Source organism: Numida meleagris, chromosome 5 (genome assembly GCF_002078875.1).
Source record: "Numida meleagris isolate 19003 breed g44 Domestic line chromosome 5, NumMel1.0, whole genome shotgun sequence".
NCBI lineage: Eukaryota > Metazoa > Chordata > Aves > Galliformes > Numididae > Numida > Numida meleagris.
Window position 1 is genome coordinate 34,676,369 of NC_034413.1, and position 20,243 is coordinate 34,696,611.

The window sequence follows — 20,243 nt, forward strand, 5'->3', positions numbered from 1 at the left end:
TGACTTCTTTTGTTTACTTTGCTTTAAAAAAAACACTTCAGGGTTTAAAAATACATGAATGTACTTTGATTAGGTTGTTCTGGCACTGACGTCAGTGTGTGACATTTATCTGTGTACGGATTTGTCGTGCTGTTGACTAAGGCCTTATTTACACAAGTGGGAATATTTCTGTCCGTTGCGAGGACAATGAGGAACATCTCGGCTCAAATGGTGGCCTTGCCCTTAGTATTCTTGAAGCTTGGCTTTCTCTCCTACTGCTTGATTTTTATATTGGGATAGCAGAAGTATTTTTTCACTCGTTGATTTCTAGCTTGAATTATTGGGAAGTTTAAATTGTTTTTTATATGGACTAAAGCTCTTCATATGGGAAATATCACTTGGGTGTTCAACTGATGGAGCATATCAGAGCCTCTTCCATCTTCTCAGAGTAATGCTTATGGTTCCTCCAGCCCCAAGTCCCACTGTCGTGATAGCAGCAGAAATAGCTAAGCAGTTTTCTGTAAGCACTCCATGTAAAATCAGATTGCTGGAGTGTGGGATTTCCCTAAAGCTGGTTTTGGGTGGTATGTATGTTTCAAGAAACTGAAATCAAAGGGCAGAGAAGTGATTGCTTCTCCACCTTTGTTGAGCCGTTCTCTTGGCAGCAACGTGCATTGCCAGTGCAACTACTGTGTTTCTGAATAGAGTGGGGCTCCTGCTTTCCTGTGCTTCTGCACAGTGCAGTTAGGTGGAACAGGAAGGTGAATGAAACCATTCCCCAGCAGCTCGTGCTTTTTGCGGAGAGCTGGGCCTGCAGTGGAAAGGCTCTGACTGCCGAGTGGTGGTGATGCCTGCTGCTTGTGGGACACAGATTGGTGTTCTAGCTGCGTGCTCAGCTTTGCTGCAGGAGCAGCTGAGCTCAGCCTGATTTCCTACTGCAAATCCAAGTCAGAGCTGAGTACAGTTTTCAGACTTTAGGCTGTAAGCTGCAGTGGCATGGGGTAGTTCTGAGATCAGGAATTATGCCTTTCTGGAATGAGGTGCTGCAGCTGCTGAGGATGATGCCACTTGGGATGTCATTGCTATGGAAGTAAAGCCCCGTCTCTTTTTCCAGTCATTCAGAAAGCAAAGGGCTGTTGCTGTTGGTCGACGTGGCAGTTCAGATTGAATAAATGATTGGTCTATGAATACTGCAGCAGTATGGGGCCAGATGTGCATGCACTTAAGACTAAATGGATGGTGCTGTCCAAATGCATCATTCAACCTGCATTTCCATGCTCAGTTCTTCCATTCTTACTGTTCTTTGATTAGAAAGGCAGCTTGCTGGTACTCAGATCCCTTTGGAAATAGTTTTGACTAAGGGATGAGGAGAGAAGAAGGAGGTGGGTAGGCTCTTGAGTTGTGAGCAGGTGCAGATGATCATTCGGATAGTCCTTTCTCACACAGTGACTTTACTTTCTGAGGAGCTTGGAGGAATCTCACTGAGCTCAGTACACGATCATTCTAGCAAAGTGGGCTTTTTTTTTTGTTCTTGAAAGATGTGAGAATTCAAATTGTCATTTGAAGCAAGAGGAATTCAGCTCAGTTCCTGCTTTGATTATTTTTACTTACTAGTTTGTTTTTTTCTGCATGCACTCATGCAAGCAGAAGTAGCTCATGGAGCAGAGATATTGAGGCTACTGTGAAAATGATGCTGCTTCATAAAATCAACCTGATGGTTCTTAAATGCTGAAATGCTTTACCTCGTCAACTCTACAGCTGTGAGACATCATCTTACGGTCTCTAAATAATTTAAAGATGCTTTAAAATCATAAGGCTGTAAGAAAGAAGTTACCCCACATTGTTGACCTGGAAATGCAGCATTGCTGATAGGTTACTGCCTAGCAAAGATGTTTTATGATTTCTTAATCATGCTGAATGTAGCACAGCTGAAGCACCAGCGCAAGTTAAGCAAAATGCTGGATGGGTTCATGTCCAGGAGTAGCCTAAAATCTACTGGCACTGTGTCAAGGAGCAAGCTCCTGGGAACTAGAGGTTCTGAGATGGTTCTTACACAACTGGTTTGGGTCTAAACAACAGAAAAACTCATGCACTCAAACACCCAACAGTAGAATTATGTTTTCATGCAAACTGTAAGTAATTGGATCAAACAAGCTGAAGAAAGTTCACCTGGCAACTTGAATATTTTTCACCCTCAGTGCTCTTCCTTTACTTAGGTCAGCATCTATGGAAAAATTTCAGCTTCTGCTAGAAATATTAAAGCTTTTGGTATTACAGTACCTGATGAAACAAACAGCCAGTGCCAAAGGATTGAGTTGCAGGCACTAAAAAATACTTGGTTCTCATGCTTAGTTTACCCCATTATTTAACCCAGAACTTTTGGCTAGAGAGCCATTACTTGTTTTAAGCATGGCTTCAGCTGTTTTGTAGAGTTGCTGCTTCAGCGATCTGACACATTCCTCACTCGGAGCTGGGCCATTTCTCCAAGTATGCAGCTTTGTCTGATGCACTAATACCCACCGGGGGATCAGGGTGAGGGACAGTGCAATGAGTTTCCATGTGTGGGCCTTTCTCCTAATTGCACGTTTACCTGTCAGATCTGTAAGCAGGAGCTGGTGCAAAAGGAAGGCAGTACCTGGACCTCACTGGGCTGTCTGTTGAAATGTGTAGGAGCTTCAAGTCATGAAACTGTTACAGGTGGGCTGGCTGGGAAGTAAAGGTATTACTATTTTTTTTTTGTTTCACTTTTCTGGTAAGTGTATGATGAAGTATTCAGCACACTGCTGCTGCTGATCCATGCAGAGTGAGCTCCCAACACTGTGCTGCCATCCGAAGTGACCTCCTTCCATCCCAAACCATCCAAAATCTGCATGCAGGAACATACAGCCTCCAGTGAAAAGAGGCAAGAAAGTATGGTGTGCTTAACAGTCTGAAGGTTTGGGGGGGTGCATTTGATCATCTATTTTATCTACTAAGATCTAAAATTTTGCAAAATGAAAGGAGGCTTAAGCTTACTTGTGTAATACAACAATAGTAAAGGATGTATTAAAAATTCAAGGAAATGCTTAGAACTTTATTTCTTTAGTACCAAATGAGCTGCTGCAATAATGAGGACACAATTTCCTACTGATTTTGTGTCTTGGCCTTCAAAGGGAGATTGGAGCTGGGCTAACAAGAGTCCAGAATACTGGGATTTTCATCTGGAGATGGGAGAAACTTTCCTATGTGCATAATGAAAAGGTATTGGCATTATTTGGGCTTGCATATGTGTCCTTTGCTTATGGATTTGAGCTGTACTATGGCAACAGGTACCAGTGGTGGTGAATCTCTGAGACGCTCGATGATTATGAAGATGCACTTGGCATCTTTGTAGTGACTTTTAATTTGTCATTGACATCAAAACAATAATAAAGGAAACCTGAGTAAAATGTCTGTTTTCTCCACTGCTGACCCTTGTATATCTGTGGTTTTTTGTAATAGCAATTCATGAATCTGCCCTCACCTGTAGGCGTGCTGCCTCTGCTATGCATTTTGCATTTTCTGTGTGATCTGAAGCATGGCACAAAGTCGAGCAGATCGTTTCACATGTACCCAAAGGCAACTGCTGTTTTCTAAAGTTTTGTCATCTCGCCCTGGAAAAAAGAGCTCAGAAAAGCTGCTGACCTGTGTTGTCTGTGCTGGGGAGAGGATTTGCCTTCATTCCCTCTTTCCCTTCTCCCCAAAATCTAGATTTCTACTGTCTCACCAGAATCTCAACAAAGGTTGTGAGGTAGTCCATAGGATGCTGTTTTGGGGGGTTCTACGCAGACTCACGGTGAGGAAGCTGAAGATGCTGGAGCCATGAGTTCTGACTGGCTGTTAGGGATCTGTGGTACTTATATGCTCCATCTTTCAGTTGGCGACTGTTTTACACCTGGAATAGAAGAGTTCTGAGGTGTTCTATGTTTTGTGTTGAAAGAGTGCACTGGAGGGAGCTGGATGGTGATGCCAAAGGAAGGGACTAGCTAGGGGTGTGTCTGAGTTTTAGGAGACAATGTGACTAGATCTCTGACTGGTACTGGTTTAGGCTTTTCTGCCATCTTGGATCGAATATTTCTTTGCTTGGAGATATAATGCATTGCCATGTGCACAATCCTTGCATTTATACGCATCTTACTCTGAGCATTCATGGAGTGCAGATGTTCATAAAACAGACATTCATGTCTTGAGAACTCCACTCGCCTGTGGTGAATGGGAAGCCTTCCCAGGTAAGCTGGAGTACCACTGTAGTTGGTTCCTGAATAAATGAACCTTTCAGCACATAGGGGATCGGGCGGGGGAGGCACCTCCTTGCTGTGATGGAAAGCACTCTTTGCATCCAACACCAGAGCAAGCTGTCCTCCCTGCTGCTGAGCTCCATGAGCAATGGGAGCTCAGTGGAGCACGTACTTGGAGGAGGAATAGAACAGTCTGGGTGTATTGATTAATGGGGCTTTTGTGAAAAATGGGAACTCTGCTGCTGTTAAATATCTGCACATACATGCAAATGCATATACGCATCTTCCACAGGGAAGCAAGCACCTTGTCTCTGTGTGCTCTTTGCCCAAGGTGATGTATGCAGGGATGGCACTGGTTCAACAGAACAGCTCCTTTACACAACTATTTTGTATACTATAAGCTAGGGCAACAGGCTGACTTGAACTTACTCTCTTTAAATGCAAAAGGGAGGAAAGTACCTGCTGGCAATCTGTGCAGATGTGGGCTGTGACGGTACAAGTGGCTCCTCACCTGCTGAGGCTGCAGGAAAGTATAATGTCTTTGGTTGGCTGTATGGTATATTGCTCTTTTCATGTAAAGAGAAAAAGGAATAATGGATATTTAGATATTTCTCTTCAAGTAGGTCTGCTGGTTTAATGCTGGCTGATCACTTGAGATCCTCTGGGTTTTGAAGCAAATGTTCTGATGAGAAACTTGTGGACTCTGAAAGAAAAGTCTGAGCTATGCAAAGGGTGGCACAGAATAGGCAGCTCTGTGGGTGTGCGTCCTTAGCACAGAATGAATACTCGTGGTTAAAGACTCGAAATCCTGTTCTGGAAGGTAGAGAAACAAACTGCTAAAAGCAGAGCTGGAAGTTAGTGTCCAGTGGTTGTGTTTGTTGTGATCTCCTCTGCTCTGTGATGGGTGTGCTCTGTGGTTGCCTTCCTGCAAAGTGGAGTTGTCCTGGGGGTGGAATGGAGCAGAACCTGAGGAGAGGAGCAGGCATAGGGTATTCCTGAGTGTATTGTCCAGCTCGGCTTCGGTAGCAACAGAGCCATGGAGCGTATTGCTCAACAGGCTGCTCTTTAGGTAAGCATTGATTTTTGCAATGCACAACAAGCAAAATTAAGCTGAGTAAATCACTGATGGGAAAACAAAGATTTTTTTTTCTTTTTCCGGTGGCTTCTATCTGTGGATGGAAGTGAGTTTCAGAGCCCTGAGCTCTGAATATATGCTAACCATGTTCTCTTCTTCAAGCTGTAATTAAATTTTAAAATGGCGAAACGTTGAGAAATCTGTGTGCAGGAGTCTCTCCTTGCACCATTGTTATGGTTTTGTGATTTTTTGTTGTCGGTATTCCACATCATTACATCATGTAAGGTACGGGCAGTTAAAGAGTTAATTCCCTGATTACTGCAAACTACCTTTTTTGGTGTGGCCCTCTGAGGGGGAGGGGAGGAGGTGCACTCCCCAGGGGTTTTTGCGTTAGGGGAGGGGGTGGTGAAGCCGCGTGGGGGACGCGGGGTTTGTTCCTTCCTGCCCGGCGGAGAAAGCACGTGGTCCTCCTGCAGTTTACTGTGTAAGATTTTCAGCCTGTAAACTCTCTAATATAATTCTACTAGCCTCATTTTGATATATTTAGTAAAGTTGGTTGTTCCTCCTCAGATTGGTGCCGCTGTTTTTTGTTTTTTTTCTTTTTCCCTCTTTTCCCTTTGTCTTCCCAGGTTGCGGCTCCGCGGCTTCTCTGCCGCTTTAGCCACCGGACCGCCCGGGGGCTGGCCCTTACCGCCGGCAATTTTTTTTCCTTTCCTTCCTCTTTTTTCTCGTTTTTTTTCTTTCGGGCCTGTTCCCCTTGTCACGGACGCAGACCCTTAGATAATACCGTGACAACCACGCAGTTAAAATGCAGCCATTGGGTCCTTGTCTGACGGAGCTCTGATAACCTGATTTGACCCAAAAGACACAAGATGTGCACTGGCTGATGCCAGATAAAAGAAAGCACTCACATGTATATTTAACAGCTCTTTTGTAGCATCTCTGCCTGTTTAGAGCAGGTTTCCAGCCCTCATTGCCTCTGATACCATCACTTGGGAGCAGCAGCAGCTGAGGCCTGTGTGTGCCAGAGGAGATGCCCCCAGCCTGTGGAGCAGGAGCTCCTTCTTTGAGGACATCAGTGGTGGAGAGCTCCATGTCGAGCCCGGTGGGATAGACAGGTGCAGAAAGGTTTTGTTCCCCTCCAAGGGGACGGAGAAGGAAGCGCATCTCTCAGCATTTCTCTTCACGGGGAGACTGGTGTGAGCTGTAGGTGTTCCAGCAGTGAGTACGAGCCCTTGGCACGCTGAGCTGTTTGTCGTGTACCTTTGACCACCTCACCCACTGATCTCTGCCTGTGCACAGCTATTCCTGGAGCTCCCAGCCGGAGCTGTGCCATCACCAGCACGCTCTGTCTCCAGCAGTGGTTTCTCTTCTCACTGCCAATGGGAATTTTTTGCTGTCTTTAAAAATGAAATGCTTCTCCTGACATTTGGAGTTGCTTCTGTACTGCTTCTGCCTTCTGTTGAGGCAGAGTGGTTGGCAGCCCTGCAGAGAGGGATGATCCAGTCCTACAGCACCAAGAAGGGAGAGGTCGGCAGGTTTGTATGCACTGCACTGCACTTGCTTCCAGGACGCACTGTAGCTGTGTCCTCTATGCAGAGATGGAGAAAGGTAAGGATATATGCAGAAAATAATACTCTGTTGACACACCAGTAATGGCTTTAAGGGAAGTAGGACTATTTGTTCAGAAAGTGGAATCTAGATACAAGTTTGCTATAAAAATTCCAGAAGACTAGTGCAGATATGCTTAAACCAGGATTTCCAGCAACTGAAAGTGAGAAAACCGGCTTTGTGCTCTGTTTAAGCTGCAGGAGAACAGTGTGGGAAGAGATTACCACTCTCCTGTTCCTGGGTACAGCTGCCTGTTACAGCTTTACAGCTGTATTTCTGCACATCTTCACAAAGCTCACCTAGAGTTCCAAGCCACAGACCTTGCAGCTGCTAACAGCTCTGCTGCCTGATGGCAGCTGCTGTATTGACAAGCATGTTTCTATCAGGGGAGATGCTGGGGGAGTGGAAACGAGCAAGAAACAACTGTTTATGTAATCTGTGCTGTATGGATCAGTAATGGCAAAGACAAGTCATTCACTTGTCTGCTGTTGCACCTTGAGCTGCGTACGGCTGTAAGTAGTGGCAGTGCCAAGCGGCACTTGTTGCCAGCGCAACAAGAAGCAATCTGTCGTTTGGAGAGCACAGCTGAAGGTGCAACCTGCCAGGTTCTTGGGCAGCAGTGTAATTGGACACAAATCCTGCCGTGGCTGCATGGGCGCTCGTAGCAACTGGGAACTCAATGCTACTTTAAAAAACTATAAGAAAATCTTGCAATCATTATTATTTACTAAAAAGCAAAGAAAGGGGACTTTTGTGTGAGCTCAGGTGGGAGGCCCTGCATTTAAAACCACTAGTTTTGAGGTTGTGGGAACTCTGAAGTGGCTTGCTCTAGTGCTGCTCTTCCGTAGCACCTCATTACCTGCAGCCTTACTTACTGAGGGAATGGTGAAAATGCATGAGCTGCCAGAAGGTTTTTAGGCACTGCTTGTTTTAGTGGCTTTTAATACCTGGGGGCCTTGAGCCTGTTCAGCTCCAGTGGCTGTGTGTTTGACAGAGTGCTTAAAGCCAACATGGGACCACATTTGTTTATACCAAGAAATAGCACGTCAGATTAGCTTCTTAATTTCCTTTCCAGTGACATGCTGCTGTGCTTCATCAGCTAATTTCATTAGGGTTTTGTGCTTTAAGTTGTGTCTTTTTAAAATGATGACTAAACCAGAAACTGAGGAGGGCTGGCCGCTTTGGTGATGCAGTGCTAAACGTGCTGTAATTCACTCTTTCATGATATTGTCCTTTTCACAAATTTTCTTCTGCATTTCTGCTCCCCTCACCCTATTTTCATCGTGGTGAGTAGATCCCTTAGTCCTATGTTTGTGGGAAGACTTCTTTAGGCTGGTCCCAGCTGCGCTAATGGAGAGATGTCAAACTGCAGTGCCACGAATCTCTTAGACTTTCAGCTTTTGAGCCATCTGGAAGAATATGATGCACTGACAGCATTTTCAGGTCTTATCCTGCTGTTAAAATACCCTCCTCCTAGCAGAACAGCAATGGTAAGTGGGGAAGGCAAGGTAGGATGTAGGCAGCAGTGACACGTACGCATATTTCAGAGGCATTGTTCTGTGCACCCTGGGAACTCGAACCTCACTGAAGTGCTTCTTGGATTTAAGAGATGAGAAGTCATGCTTGTTTGAATCTTCTTACTTAAGTTTGTGTTTATGGAGATTGCCACAACTCAGGTGCAAGGCCTTGTACTTGGCTTTGTTGAACCTCATGAGATTCACCTGGGCCCCCTGCTCAAGCCTGTCTGTCTTTCTGAGTGGCGTTCCATCCCTCAGGCATGTCAACCGCACCACACATCTTGCTGTCAGCCGCAAACTTGCTGAGGGTGCACTCTATCCTCCAAGCCTGTGCATGCTCTGCGTGAAGGGGAGCTCTGCAGCACAGCACTGGTAGGAACCTCTTTGTGATCCAGCAGCTCACTCATTCCGCATGTTCTATCCTTTTAAGACCAGAACAGGGGGTCTGGACCCATGCTGTTTTACTGAATTTGGAAATACAAATGTACTTTTGTGCAGTCTAGGAGTATAGTAGTAGGATTCTAGTTCTGATTTTGGGGCAGATGTGATGTTATTGAAGTAGGAATCATGCTTTCGGTATAAACATCTGTGTAAGCATGCCAGCTCATTCCAGAGAGCTGGCTCTCCAGTTGAACTGCTCTGTGGGTGAAGAAGGCATGTGGAGTTGCATCACATTTATTTTTCATATTTTTTTTCTAGCACATTGGACTGAGATGCATGGGATGTTTCTACACAGTCCAGCTTTTTGTACATCTTTTATCTGCATTTATGAACACATGGCCTTGAACTTCATCCTGCTGGCCTCAGCCTGTTGATGCAGCCTGTCCACATCCCTCTGTAGGGCCTTCCTGCCCTCAGGTAGATCGACACTTCCTCCCAGCTTGGTGCCATCTGCAAACGTTACTGAGGGTGCACTCAATTCCCTCGTCCAGATCATCAGTGAAGATGTTAAACAGAGACAGCCCCAATACTGACCCCTGAGAAACACCTCTCATGATCAATCAGTCACCAGTTGGATTTATCTCCATCTGTCACCGCTCTGAGCCTGGCTCTCCAGCCAGTTCTGTGCCTAGCAAAGAGTGCTCCTGTCCAAGCCACAGACTGCCAGCTTCTCCAGGAGAATGCTGTGGGAGACAGTGCCAAGGGCTTTGCTGAAGTGTAGGTAGACTACATCAACAGCCTTGATTTATGCATATGACCACCAGGCGGGTCGCTGGTCATAGAAGAAGATGAGGTTGGTCAGGCAGGACCTGCCCTTTGTGAACCGATGCTGGCTGGGCCTGATCCCCTGGTTGTCCCACACATGCTATGTGATTGCACTCAAGATGATCTGCTCCATGACAATCCCTGGCACCCAGGTCTGGCAGAGGGTCCTCTAGTTCCCTGGATCTTCATTACAACCCCATCCTGTGTACAGGATGTTACATGGAGGAAGGGAAAGGAGAAGGAAGCAAAAATGTCTACCATAAAGGAAGAGGGAGTAGTTTGCAACTGGGAAAGAAAGGTCAGAATGCATGGCTGGCACTGTGGCAACCGTGTCCAACTGCAGAAAATGTGTGGGGTGTGGTTATGGGCTATCCCTGAACTCTGCTTGGATTATGCCTTTGCTCTGTTCAGATTATTAATATTTCCTTCCAAGCTGCAGGGAAGCACAGCAAAATGCCTCTTGTGCACGTTATGCTTGGAGATTTATTATGATGTTTTCTGTTACCTAGGAAAATCCAAATCCTGTCCTAGAGGAGAGGAGGGGGGCTAAAAATGATGTTATAGTGAGAGGTCTGTGTTCGGCTCTGCCTCTCACAGTACGTGCTGAGCATTTGAGTGCATCAGCAAGTTTGTCCACATGCTGTTTTTATGCGAGGGTTACGGTCTGACAACTATGAATCACCCGCTCAGCTCTTGATTTGCGTCAATCAAACCACATTTAAGAGAAGCTTTGTTCGCAGTTGGGATCACAAGACCCAGGCGAGTGTGTGAGTGATGGCTTCAAGCAGATTCTTTGGAATTGAGGTTCAGTGGTGGGTGCTCAGGCTCTGGGGACAGATCTGTGGTTACAGTGGGAGATGGGGAGCTGCCATTCTCTCCTACTGATGTGCTGTGCTATCACTGAGCTCTTTGTCAGTTTGGGCGTAAATTGGAGAGACTTGCATACCCAAGTTTCTCTGTGTGTGGTGACTGTTTTTTTGGTTTTGTTTTTTTTCCCCCAAGATTACTCTTCAGTATTTTCTCTAAAGGGATATAGATTTGTCTTTACATTCAGTTGTTTGTTTATAAGATCAGAAGGGCTTCAATCAAGCTAAACTTGTTAGAATCACCTTTACACATCTCCAAACGTGGGAGTCCTTTCTTCCAGAATTATCTCAACTTTTAGGCAGTGAGTCTGTGCTTCCTGACCTAGAAACTGGGACTGCAGCAGGACTGTGAGCCAGGCGATGTCAATGCTGGAGCAGAGCTCCCAACTCGAAGTGATTTGCGAGCCCAGAAATAAATCTGTATGGCAAACTCAGCCATGGGGTGGGACACAGCTTGATGCTGCTGATGTGCAGGATCCCTTTCGCAAAGGGATTAGGAAAAAAAAAACCGGTCATCAGACGCAGAACTTTTCTCTGCCCTTCACTTAAGATTGCTGGTGTACCCAGCTAGTGATCTTTCAAGTAGTTAGCGAGCTGTTCCAAGAAATGCACGGAGTTTTGTTTGTTCCCTTTTCAGCCTCCTCAGTGAAGGTATGCCTTAGAAGTTAGACACAATAAGGTCTGTGCTGTCATGTTTTATGCAGCGTCAGTTCTCTTTCTTTGCTTAACCCTCTGCTATCGTTTTTACCCTTCCAGGTGAGAGCAGCCATTTTCTCCCAGCCTTCAGAATCCATGTGAGGTCCCCTGCACCTTACTAGCTCTGATCATCATGTATAAGTGCACTCTGCTTCCCTGTTTCCTCAACCCACCCAACCTAGTTCATCCTCAGACTGCTTCCCGGCCTCTTGCTCTCCCCATGCTTGCAGCTCACTGAAGTCTTTTCTCCTCCTTCCCATCCCCCTCTGGCACGAGTCCTTGTGCTCATCAAAACACTGATCTCATGGGCTGTAGGCTTGCCAGCAAAATAAGGCCACTGCTCTTCCAAACACTTTCCCCTCTTACAAACAAAGAAACAGTATTTTTTTCTACATTCAACTTGTTCTCGCAGTTTTTTAGAATGAAATTGGAGGATTAATTCCCACTTTCCTTCTGACAGCCGTGGAAATGAGCTAATTTCCAATTGTCAGAATGCTGATCCTTATCTCATTCAGTTCCCAAAGCAAGTAATGAAATAGGTATAGGAATAAATTGCTATAGCAGATGCAGCATATGGGAGTATGGCAGTCTATTAATTACTCATACTATACCCAACTTTTTAAATAAATCAACAAATGTTGATAAAACACTAGAGAGCATGCAATGTTTTTTTCTCTGTATTTGACTCATCTGGACTTGTAAATATTAACTTTTGGCTGGTTTTAACTGTCCCATTTTTGGATAGCCTTAGTGCCTCTCTGTGGAGATAAACACTAGGACCTGCTTGTCTCTTCCTCTGGGCTTGGGGATGGCATGTCTGCCTGTAGAGGGAAAGAAGATGACCAATAAGATGCAATTAGCAAATGCTGAGAACTGCCAGTAAGCAGTTTATTTTAACCAACTCCAACCTCCTCCCCAAAACAACAAAAAAAACCTCTGACAAAAAGCAAAAACCCAAAACAAACCAGTAATCCACAAACATTAAAGCAAAAAAAAAAAAAAGCCAAACACTTTTAAATCCTTTTGCTTGCAACCTGCTTTCTCAGTTCATTACATCATGTATTTACAGCATAGCAGTTCTTAGCATCTATACAATTACTTGAAGGTAGGGAGGAAACAGTCGTCTTCAACTTTGCAGAGGGCTCTCCTGTGCCTAACCATTGTCATGTTTTTCTTAAGTAAAGGCCACCCCCATCCCTCTTCACTATCCTTATGCTGGTGAACTTGATAATTTCTTTGGCCCATGTTCAGGGTGGTGGCAGAGGGCTGATGCATTTACTGATGCTTGTGGACTATATGACTGCGAAACCAGTTTTTTTTTTCTCTTCGTATACTATTAATAGAGATAGAAGGAGTTTAGATCCTGGTCACAGTGTTCTGTTTGTTGGCCCTTCTGGTCCTGTGATGGCTATGGTGCTATGGACAGTGGTAGCACTTACTATGGTGCAGCAGAGAGGAATCATACTTAATTATTGTATGTAGAACATGTGAAATAGATTTAAAAAGAGACTAATGATGGTATGAAATTAGGTCCTACCTCTGTTTGAAATGTTGCATTGATTCACAGATTGGAGAAGACTTTCAGGATTGTCAAGTCCAACCACCAGCCTGACCCCATCATTCCACTACAAAAGTGTGTCTCTAAGTTCATGTTCACATGTCTCTTAAACACCTTCAGGGATGGAGACACCACCACCTCCCTAAGCAGCCTATTCCAATGACTGACCACCCTTTTGGTGAAGAATTTCTTCCTGATATCCAATCTAAAGCTCCCCTGGTTCTGCTTGAGGCCGTTTCCTTGTGTCCTGTCGCTTGAGAAGAGACTGACACTACCTTTTTTTACAGAGAGCTGTAGAGAGCAATAAGGTCTTCCCTCAGCCTCCTCCAGACTAAACAGCCCCAGCTCCCTTAGCTGCTCCTCACGCAACTTGCTTTCTAGTCCTTTCATCAGTTTCATTGTTCTTCTCTGCATGTGTATCAGCAGCTAGCTGTTATTTCTGCAGTGTGCAGCCCAAAACTAATGTACTCAAGGTGTGGCCTCATCAGTGCCATCTACAAGGGGATGATCACTCCCTCATCCTGCTGGCTGCACTATTGATTCTATTTGATTGAAGATGCATGGGAGGAGGTGTTTGGGGTGTGTGTGGGAACTGTATCTTTCTTTACTTGAGGTTTTTAAGTGAAAACTTCCTGTTTTGCTATGCTAGAGGAGGAGAACTTTAAGAAGAAATCTGTGTCATTGTGTTTTATCATAGACAGCCACATGCAGACAAAGCTTCTGTGTATCAGAGCTTTTAAATAAGAACTGTGAATAAATTAGTGTTAGACCCTGGTGGGGCTCAGGAGCTCTTTGGGAGGGTGCCACAATCTGACATCACATAGTTGGGAGGCACGGCAGGATGATCAGCTGGGGGTTCCCCAGCACAGAAATTCTCGGGTGTGTGGGCTGTCAGATTCCAGTTGTTTAACCAGGTGCATATATGGATTCCTTTTGGTTAGACACTGAAAACGTCCTTGCGTATGAATCTGGCTGAGACAATCCCTGTTTGGGTCCCTTTTGAGTTCTCATGCTGGTTGTTGTGGATGCCCAGCAACTGTGTGGTTGGTCTCACTGCTCTCACTGACACTTGTCCACTTGTTCTTACCTCTCATAAAGCCCAAGCACGTAGCCCCAAACCAGGGAGTGCTTGATAAGGTGCCCAGGATGATGTTGCCATTAGAAGGGTATTTCCAGAGTTGAAAAGATCAGCGGTCACCAGCTGCAGTAACTAAATTGTTTTTAAACACCTTTTGAACTTTGATTTATAAACAGCTGCATTTCGAAATTAGCAAATGGCTGCACTTATGGCTAATGAGCGAGTAAAAGCAGAGCGTACTACAAAGGGCTTTGAAGAAGCCGAGGCTGTTCCTGGACTTGGGAGAGGGAAGACTTACAAAAACAGCATAGTGCAGGCTTTTTTTTTTTTTAAGGCTGCATGTGACCAGCTGAAACGGTCTTTCTCCAAATGTCTTATGCCCACAGAAGCTTTGAAATGCTGAAGAATGCAGGTCTTATCCAGCAGCTGCTTTCTGATGGAGTGGTTTGTGATCCAGCAGACAAGCCCAGCGGCACGGGGAGCTCAGTGCAGCAGTGCTTACGTTGCCACCACAGCTTGCAGTGGGACTGCTTCTGCCTCCAAAAAGAAGAGGGATGGCTGTGAAAGAGCAGGCTTGCTAGCCATCCTGCTGTAGCTCTTTCTGCCATAGCTGCGTGGTCTGGCAGAGAGAAGAGCAGAAAGCTGTGTTGAGGGAGAGATTGGCCCCAGCAAGGGCCAAATGCAAGGGATAGCTGCAATTAGACAAACTGTGCTCAAGTTTTGGCACTTTCATGCCTTGTTTGGAGTTGTATCCGAAGCAAGCTGAGAAAGTAGGAGGAGAAATATTTCCATCCTGAACCAAAGGAAAGCTTTTGGTTATAATTCAGTGGAAATTCAAGTTAATCTTTCTATTCGCTTGAGTTAAGTGGAAATTATTAAATCCTCTAGGATATTGTCGTGCTCTAACTGCAGTTTCAAGTTTTTTGGGACGTTTTCTCTCTGCTTCCCTAGCTTTCCAAGTGCTTGGGTGGCTTGGCAGTGTTTGTGCTATGAGAGAATCTTCTTTTGTATGTGTTGTTTTATTTTAAACTTCGTAAATAGTACTCCTGGCCTCAGACCTGTCAATATGAAGTTAACACTAAATCCATCAGGCAGTGCCACCTGTTTTATGCTGTTTTACTGGTGCAGTTGGTTTTAGAGATAACTACGTACATTTCTACAGCCTTCTTATGTGCTGGCAGCATAGATGCTGATGTCCTTCCAATACTGAATCCTGAGCTCTTTGATGTCCCCATAGATTCTTTACTCAGAGGGCAGTGAGGCACTGGCAGTGATGGCTAGAGCTGTGGGTGCCCCACCCCTGGAGGTGCTCGGGGCCAGGCTGGATGTGGCCATGAGCAGCCTGAACTGGTGGGGACAACCAGCTCATGGCAGAGGGGTAGGAAATGGATGGGCTTTAAGGTCCTTTCCAGCCTAAGCCATTCTATGATCATGATACACATGGATTCTGCTGGAAAGCTATGCATGCATGTGATGGGGGTTTGACCATGGGTGTGATTTCTTGTTAGTGGCTTTTTTAAAGTTGTTTTTCTTTTTTCTTTTGTTTTGTTTGTTTGCAAGGACCCTGTAGTAAAGAGGGCTTGCGGTGGGATTGCTCTCATTCTGGACTGGAATGTTTTTGTCACACATAGTGAGTGCACGGTGCCATGTGCCAGGTGGAGCCTGGTTGTGCCTATGGAAGGCTGAGCTGCAGTGCTGCAGCACCAGATGACTGCTGTGCCTCCTTAAAAGGGGAAGTTCCCCCGCTGTGGGTAAACAAGAGCCTGTTTGATTGACCTGTGTGTTTCCAAACTGTGTGTTCAAAGTCCTTCTTTCTCTTACATATAGCATCTCCTTTTGAGGACGGATAATAATGTTCTGTGAGTAACAAAACCACCGTATCATAAGGCATTTACAATGGTGTCTACAGGAGTAAAAATAGACCCATTTTACATCGCTCCAGTCTCCAGTTGGGGTGTGCTGCAGGCAAGCTGCTGCAGCGTGCTGCCAGGACAGCAGGAGCTCACCCGTTGCACTCATGGAGCAGCAGAGCTCTGCCAGAAGGGGCCTTTTACCCTGCAGACCGAGAACAGACCTACTATGCAGTATTTCCCCTCCACTTCTGTATCTCTTTGTGTGTCTGTGGGAACTGCAGAAGGAATGAGCCCTGACAAAGTTAGTCGTGAAGCTTTTGGGTTTGGGGATTGCTGCTGTCAAGAGCCTGTGCCATGCATGCTTTATTTGTGCATTTCTTTGCTTCCCTGTTTGCCTCTTAACTCAGGTAAAGTGCTTCTCATCAGAGTGAATAGTACTGGAGCAAACCGCTCGCTTTCCAGCATTGGTAAGTGAGATGATTGCCTCACAGCTTGGGAATAACATCCAAAATGATGGAGCTGTATGCTTTTTTAGTCTGCTTTAATCATTAACACAGCTTAATTGCAGGCATTCTCTTGAAGACTGACAGTGAAGCATACATCAGGGTTTAACTACAGCCCGACTTTCTAAATTCTCTTGCCTTCCAGCTCTTTGGGTGAGTTCAGTGCCTGCTCTGGAGGAGCTGTGACTTCAACCCCTGCACTCTGCAATGTCACTCACGTTTACTACATCACGCATAGCGTCCAACAAGCCTCATTCATTAGGAGCTGCTTGGCGCGTGGGGCTGATGCATGGTATTCTATTAAATAATGGGGTTGGGGCACTTGAATAAAACGCTCTCTTCTGAAGTCTGCTCAGAGCAGCGGGATGAATTGTTCCAATGGCTAGAATCACACTGACCAAAATAATTTTTAGATATAAAGTGAGGCATAGAACTGAGTACTTGCTGCTTGGTGACTTTGTTTTGTCTAAGCATTGAGCAAAAGTTGAGTTTGTGTGTGGGGTTCTTAATACTCCTTGCAAATTGTTTTGCCCCAAGTTTCTCAGGGATGGATCTTTTCCCAAGGCTTTACGAAACTGTCATGAATTATGGTTTCCAATGGAAATCCACACAAACAGTGCAGACTTCCTGCAGAAATCTCACAGCCCTGCAGCTTCTGAAAACCTCAGCCCTCAAACTGAGCACTGCTTTGCATGAAGCTGCTTTCCTTGGGATCTCAAGGCTCCCATGTACGGGTCAGCAGCTTTGTTCTAGGCCGTGTACGTTGCAACATGAGATACAGCTTTAGTTAGAAGGAAAATAAGCATGTATTTTATGGCTGGTTTTTAACTCTTCCACTGGATCAGGTTGCTCAGAGATGTTGTGGATGCCCTGTCTCTGGAGACACCCAAGGTCAGGCTGGATGTGCTCTGAGCACCTGATGGAGCTGTGGGTGTCCTTGTGCATTGCAGGGGATTTGGACTAGATGGCCTTAAAAGGTCCTTCCAACTCAAACGGTTCAATGATTGTATGATTCAAATGCCACCTCTGTGGGTTTAAGTGTATGGTGGCTTAGGCTGAGTATGGGGATACTAGCAGAGAAATGCTAACGGTGAGCAGGCTGGTGGCCCCGAGCAGCACTGTCAGGGCGTGTTTCTAGCTGACTCTGGCTCGTTTCCCATTTCTTGGCACCTTTCTTGAAGTCCACTGCTCCTTGTCTCACGTACCATAGTTCTTCCCAATATTCTCAGCCCTCTTAAGGCACTGAGCTGTCTCCTCTGCAGTCAGCTATCAATTTCTTTTCTCTCTCTTTACCTTTTCGCAGGATTTTTGTGTCTGACACTGGTCAATAGGTTTTATTGATGGAGACAAGATGAACAGACTGTGTTTCAGTAGTTTAGGAATAACTGCTGAAAACACAGGCGAGTATTTCTGATTTGTATAAAGGTGCTGTACATGTATGGTGCCATGTACAATGCTGGCGATGCGATCAAAATGTTGGAAAACTCACTGTGCATTGCAGGTGAACTTGGGAATGAAAAGAAATTGGGGCTGAGTCCCATGCTTTGCAGGATGGCAAAACTCCAAGGCATGTCTGGGTATGGGGATGTGTGGGAAGATGCATGGGGATGCCGCTTAACCCATCTCTGTAAACATATCCCATTTCCTCCTAGTCATGCTCTTTATTTGCAATAATCAACATGCTAAAGACTAAAGGATATTAAAAAATCTTATATAGCCAATTAGTAAGATTACTGGCCAAGAGGATTTTTCCACCTATGAGAAAAGTCCGTCATGCCATAAATTCTATTTTGTGTTTTTAGTAGTGTTTTTGGATGTGGATGCTTTAGGACTGAGGAGACCTTACTTGGGTGATGCTTTGGATAGCCCAGCCCAAGGATAAGGATTGTGCATGTAAGAAGGGTGACCATACCTGGAAATGCAGCTGGGAACCTGGTTCTGCAGTCCTGGGCGACTGTGCAGGTAAGGTCAGGTAAGGCTGTGCCCACAAGTCCGGTGCTTGGAGGGGTTCTCTGTTTTAGGAAAAACATGCATGCCTCCTAAGTAAATATGGTATCTGCAGTACAAAAGAAAAGAAGAAACGTGAGAAGTGTCCTACCACATGCCTTCTGTGTGCGTTTTTGTTTTTTTTCATTTGAATTACAATTACTGGTCTGCATTATTATTATTTGTTGTGGGTCTTTTTTTTCCATTCTTAATTTGGAGAGTTGTTTGCGTTACCCCTGAACACTGGCTGCTGAAGCATCTTCATTTCGTGTGGGCGGACATGGAGATCTGTTTTCCATCTTTCAGAAGATTCCAGCTAGTGAGGTTGCTTTTGTCATTCAATTCTCCCTTGTTTAGCAGGGTATTAGCGAACTGCAACACAAACTGTGTGTGTTTTGCCCTAGGAAACAGCAGCAGTCCAGTCACCATTCCAGAAATTCCTCTTGGTTCATTTTTTTCTGTAACAGAGCTCGCAGAGCTGCTGAACATTGTAAATGTAAATCTGAAAAGGTCAATCCCCCATGTGCCGGAGATGGGGATACAGGATGACAACAGTGCAGGGGCACGGATGAATTTTAAACTGTAGATTGAGAACAATATGTTCAGAGAGAGCTGTTCAAGTACATGCCTTGGGTACTGAGGAGTGATTCGAGGTAAAGCAGCGAGGACTTCTCCAGCATTACTCAAGGATTTCTGAACATGTGGCAGAGGGCAAATCAAAAGTCCAGATCCGCAGGTGGGGAGGGGAAGGAACTGTAGGAGCTGGAGCTGTTCTTTGCTTCTGTTTGCTTTGCCGATGGGATCCCAGAGGCAGGATAAGCAGCACTTTGAGGGGTTTTCCTGTTGGCCTAAACTGTGTCAGACGTGTGGTTTTGAGTGCTGGTACGGAGCTTGCAGGTGGGGCTTGGTTCTTGTTCTACTCCACTGGCAGGGAGCTTGCTGTCCTGTGCTGAGACCCAGGCTGGAGGATGTGGGGTGGGGTTCAGCCCTTCGGCCAAGAATGGAAAAGCCATACACAGCTTGGGAAATCTTACGCAGAGCAATGGAATTGACAAATGTTAAGTGTTTTCAGCTGCTGCTTTGCAGGTGGTGTACAAGGGATGAAAAGTTCCTGCTAATTGTCTGCACAGCGACTGAAGTGTGGGTCGCAATGTGCTTTGTAGCTGGGCTGCTGCTGCAGCATTGCCTCTGGAGGAAAACTAAACATAGCTGCCTTAAATTTAGGGGAATTTAAAATGAGAGGTGCAGCCAAAGCTGGTTGGGCCATTTGTTTGTCATTTAGCAAAGCATGAGATCTGTAATAGTTGTTTGCTTTACCTAATGTACAGGTGGGATCACATGTTCAGGATAACCATGTGCGCTACTTTGAGAAACCAAGGAGGTGAGTGCTGTGCTGGCAGCAGATGCCTGAGGCAGGCAGGAGCCAGCAGCTCCTGTGCTCCAGCAGGCACAGGGACAGCCCAGCCCTGCCAGCAGGACCCCGAGGGAGCACCAGCTGCGTGGGGTACTGATGTACTAATATCTATAGACCTTAAATAATAAGCTTACCTCCATCCCCGAGCAGCTTTGAATCTATTTTGTGCCTTTCCTAAATGTGAAATTGCCCCTGGGCTGTTTTGCTGCCTGTGGGGCTGTGGAACAGCTCTTGGTGGCATTACCCTGCTCTACATGCAGCCGGGTCCCTGGGATCGCAGCACAGGGAGCAGCCCAACAGCTCCAGGAACAGCGCATTGTATGGCTGTGCTCACCTTGTTCCGCAGCGCTGTGAGCAGTTCGTTTGGGTTTCCCCACACCCCCATTTGCTGAAGCCTCGATTTTTCAAATATTTTCTGATTACTGAGAATGATGAAACTTCTTGGCATAGCTGTTCTGACAAGCAGCCTTATTGCATTGCTTACAACTCTCAGTCTTTGCTTTATTTAGCTGTGGCTTTGAATTTCCTGCTTGCGGTGGGGCCTGTGTTTGTTAATTCCCTGTGGCTCCAGTAGTGGGCTTACCTTTCCTCTAGCAGCTCTCAGGTTCTGTTCAGGCTGCTTGCTGGGCTCCCCACAGCCAGACT

General features: G+C 45.6%; 1 protein-coding gene across 14 annotated transcripts in view; it reads left to right on the forward strand.

Moving 5' to 3' along the window:
* Positions 1–20,243, forward strand: part of HDAC4 (histone deacetylase 4) — a 235,641-nt gene that overhangs the window by 51,093 nt on the left and 164,305 nt on the right. For 5 of the 14 annotated variants that reach the window (XM_021400678.1, XM_021400681.1, XM_021400680.1 and 2 more), the window contains exon 1: positions 18,037–18,160. The exons of the other annotated variants lie outside the window; for them this stretch is intronic. In XM_021400678.1, coding sequence (XP_021256353.1) covers positions 18,052–18,160 — 109 coding nt within the window. In that variant the 5' untranslated portion in view covers positions 18,037–18,051. Of the gene's footprint in view, positions 1–18,036; positions 18,161–20,243 lie in introns of those variants that run through there. 14 annotated transcript variants of the gene reach the window in all.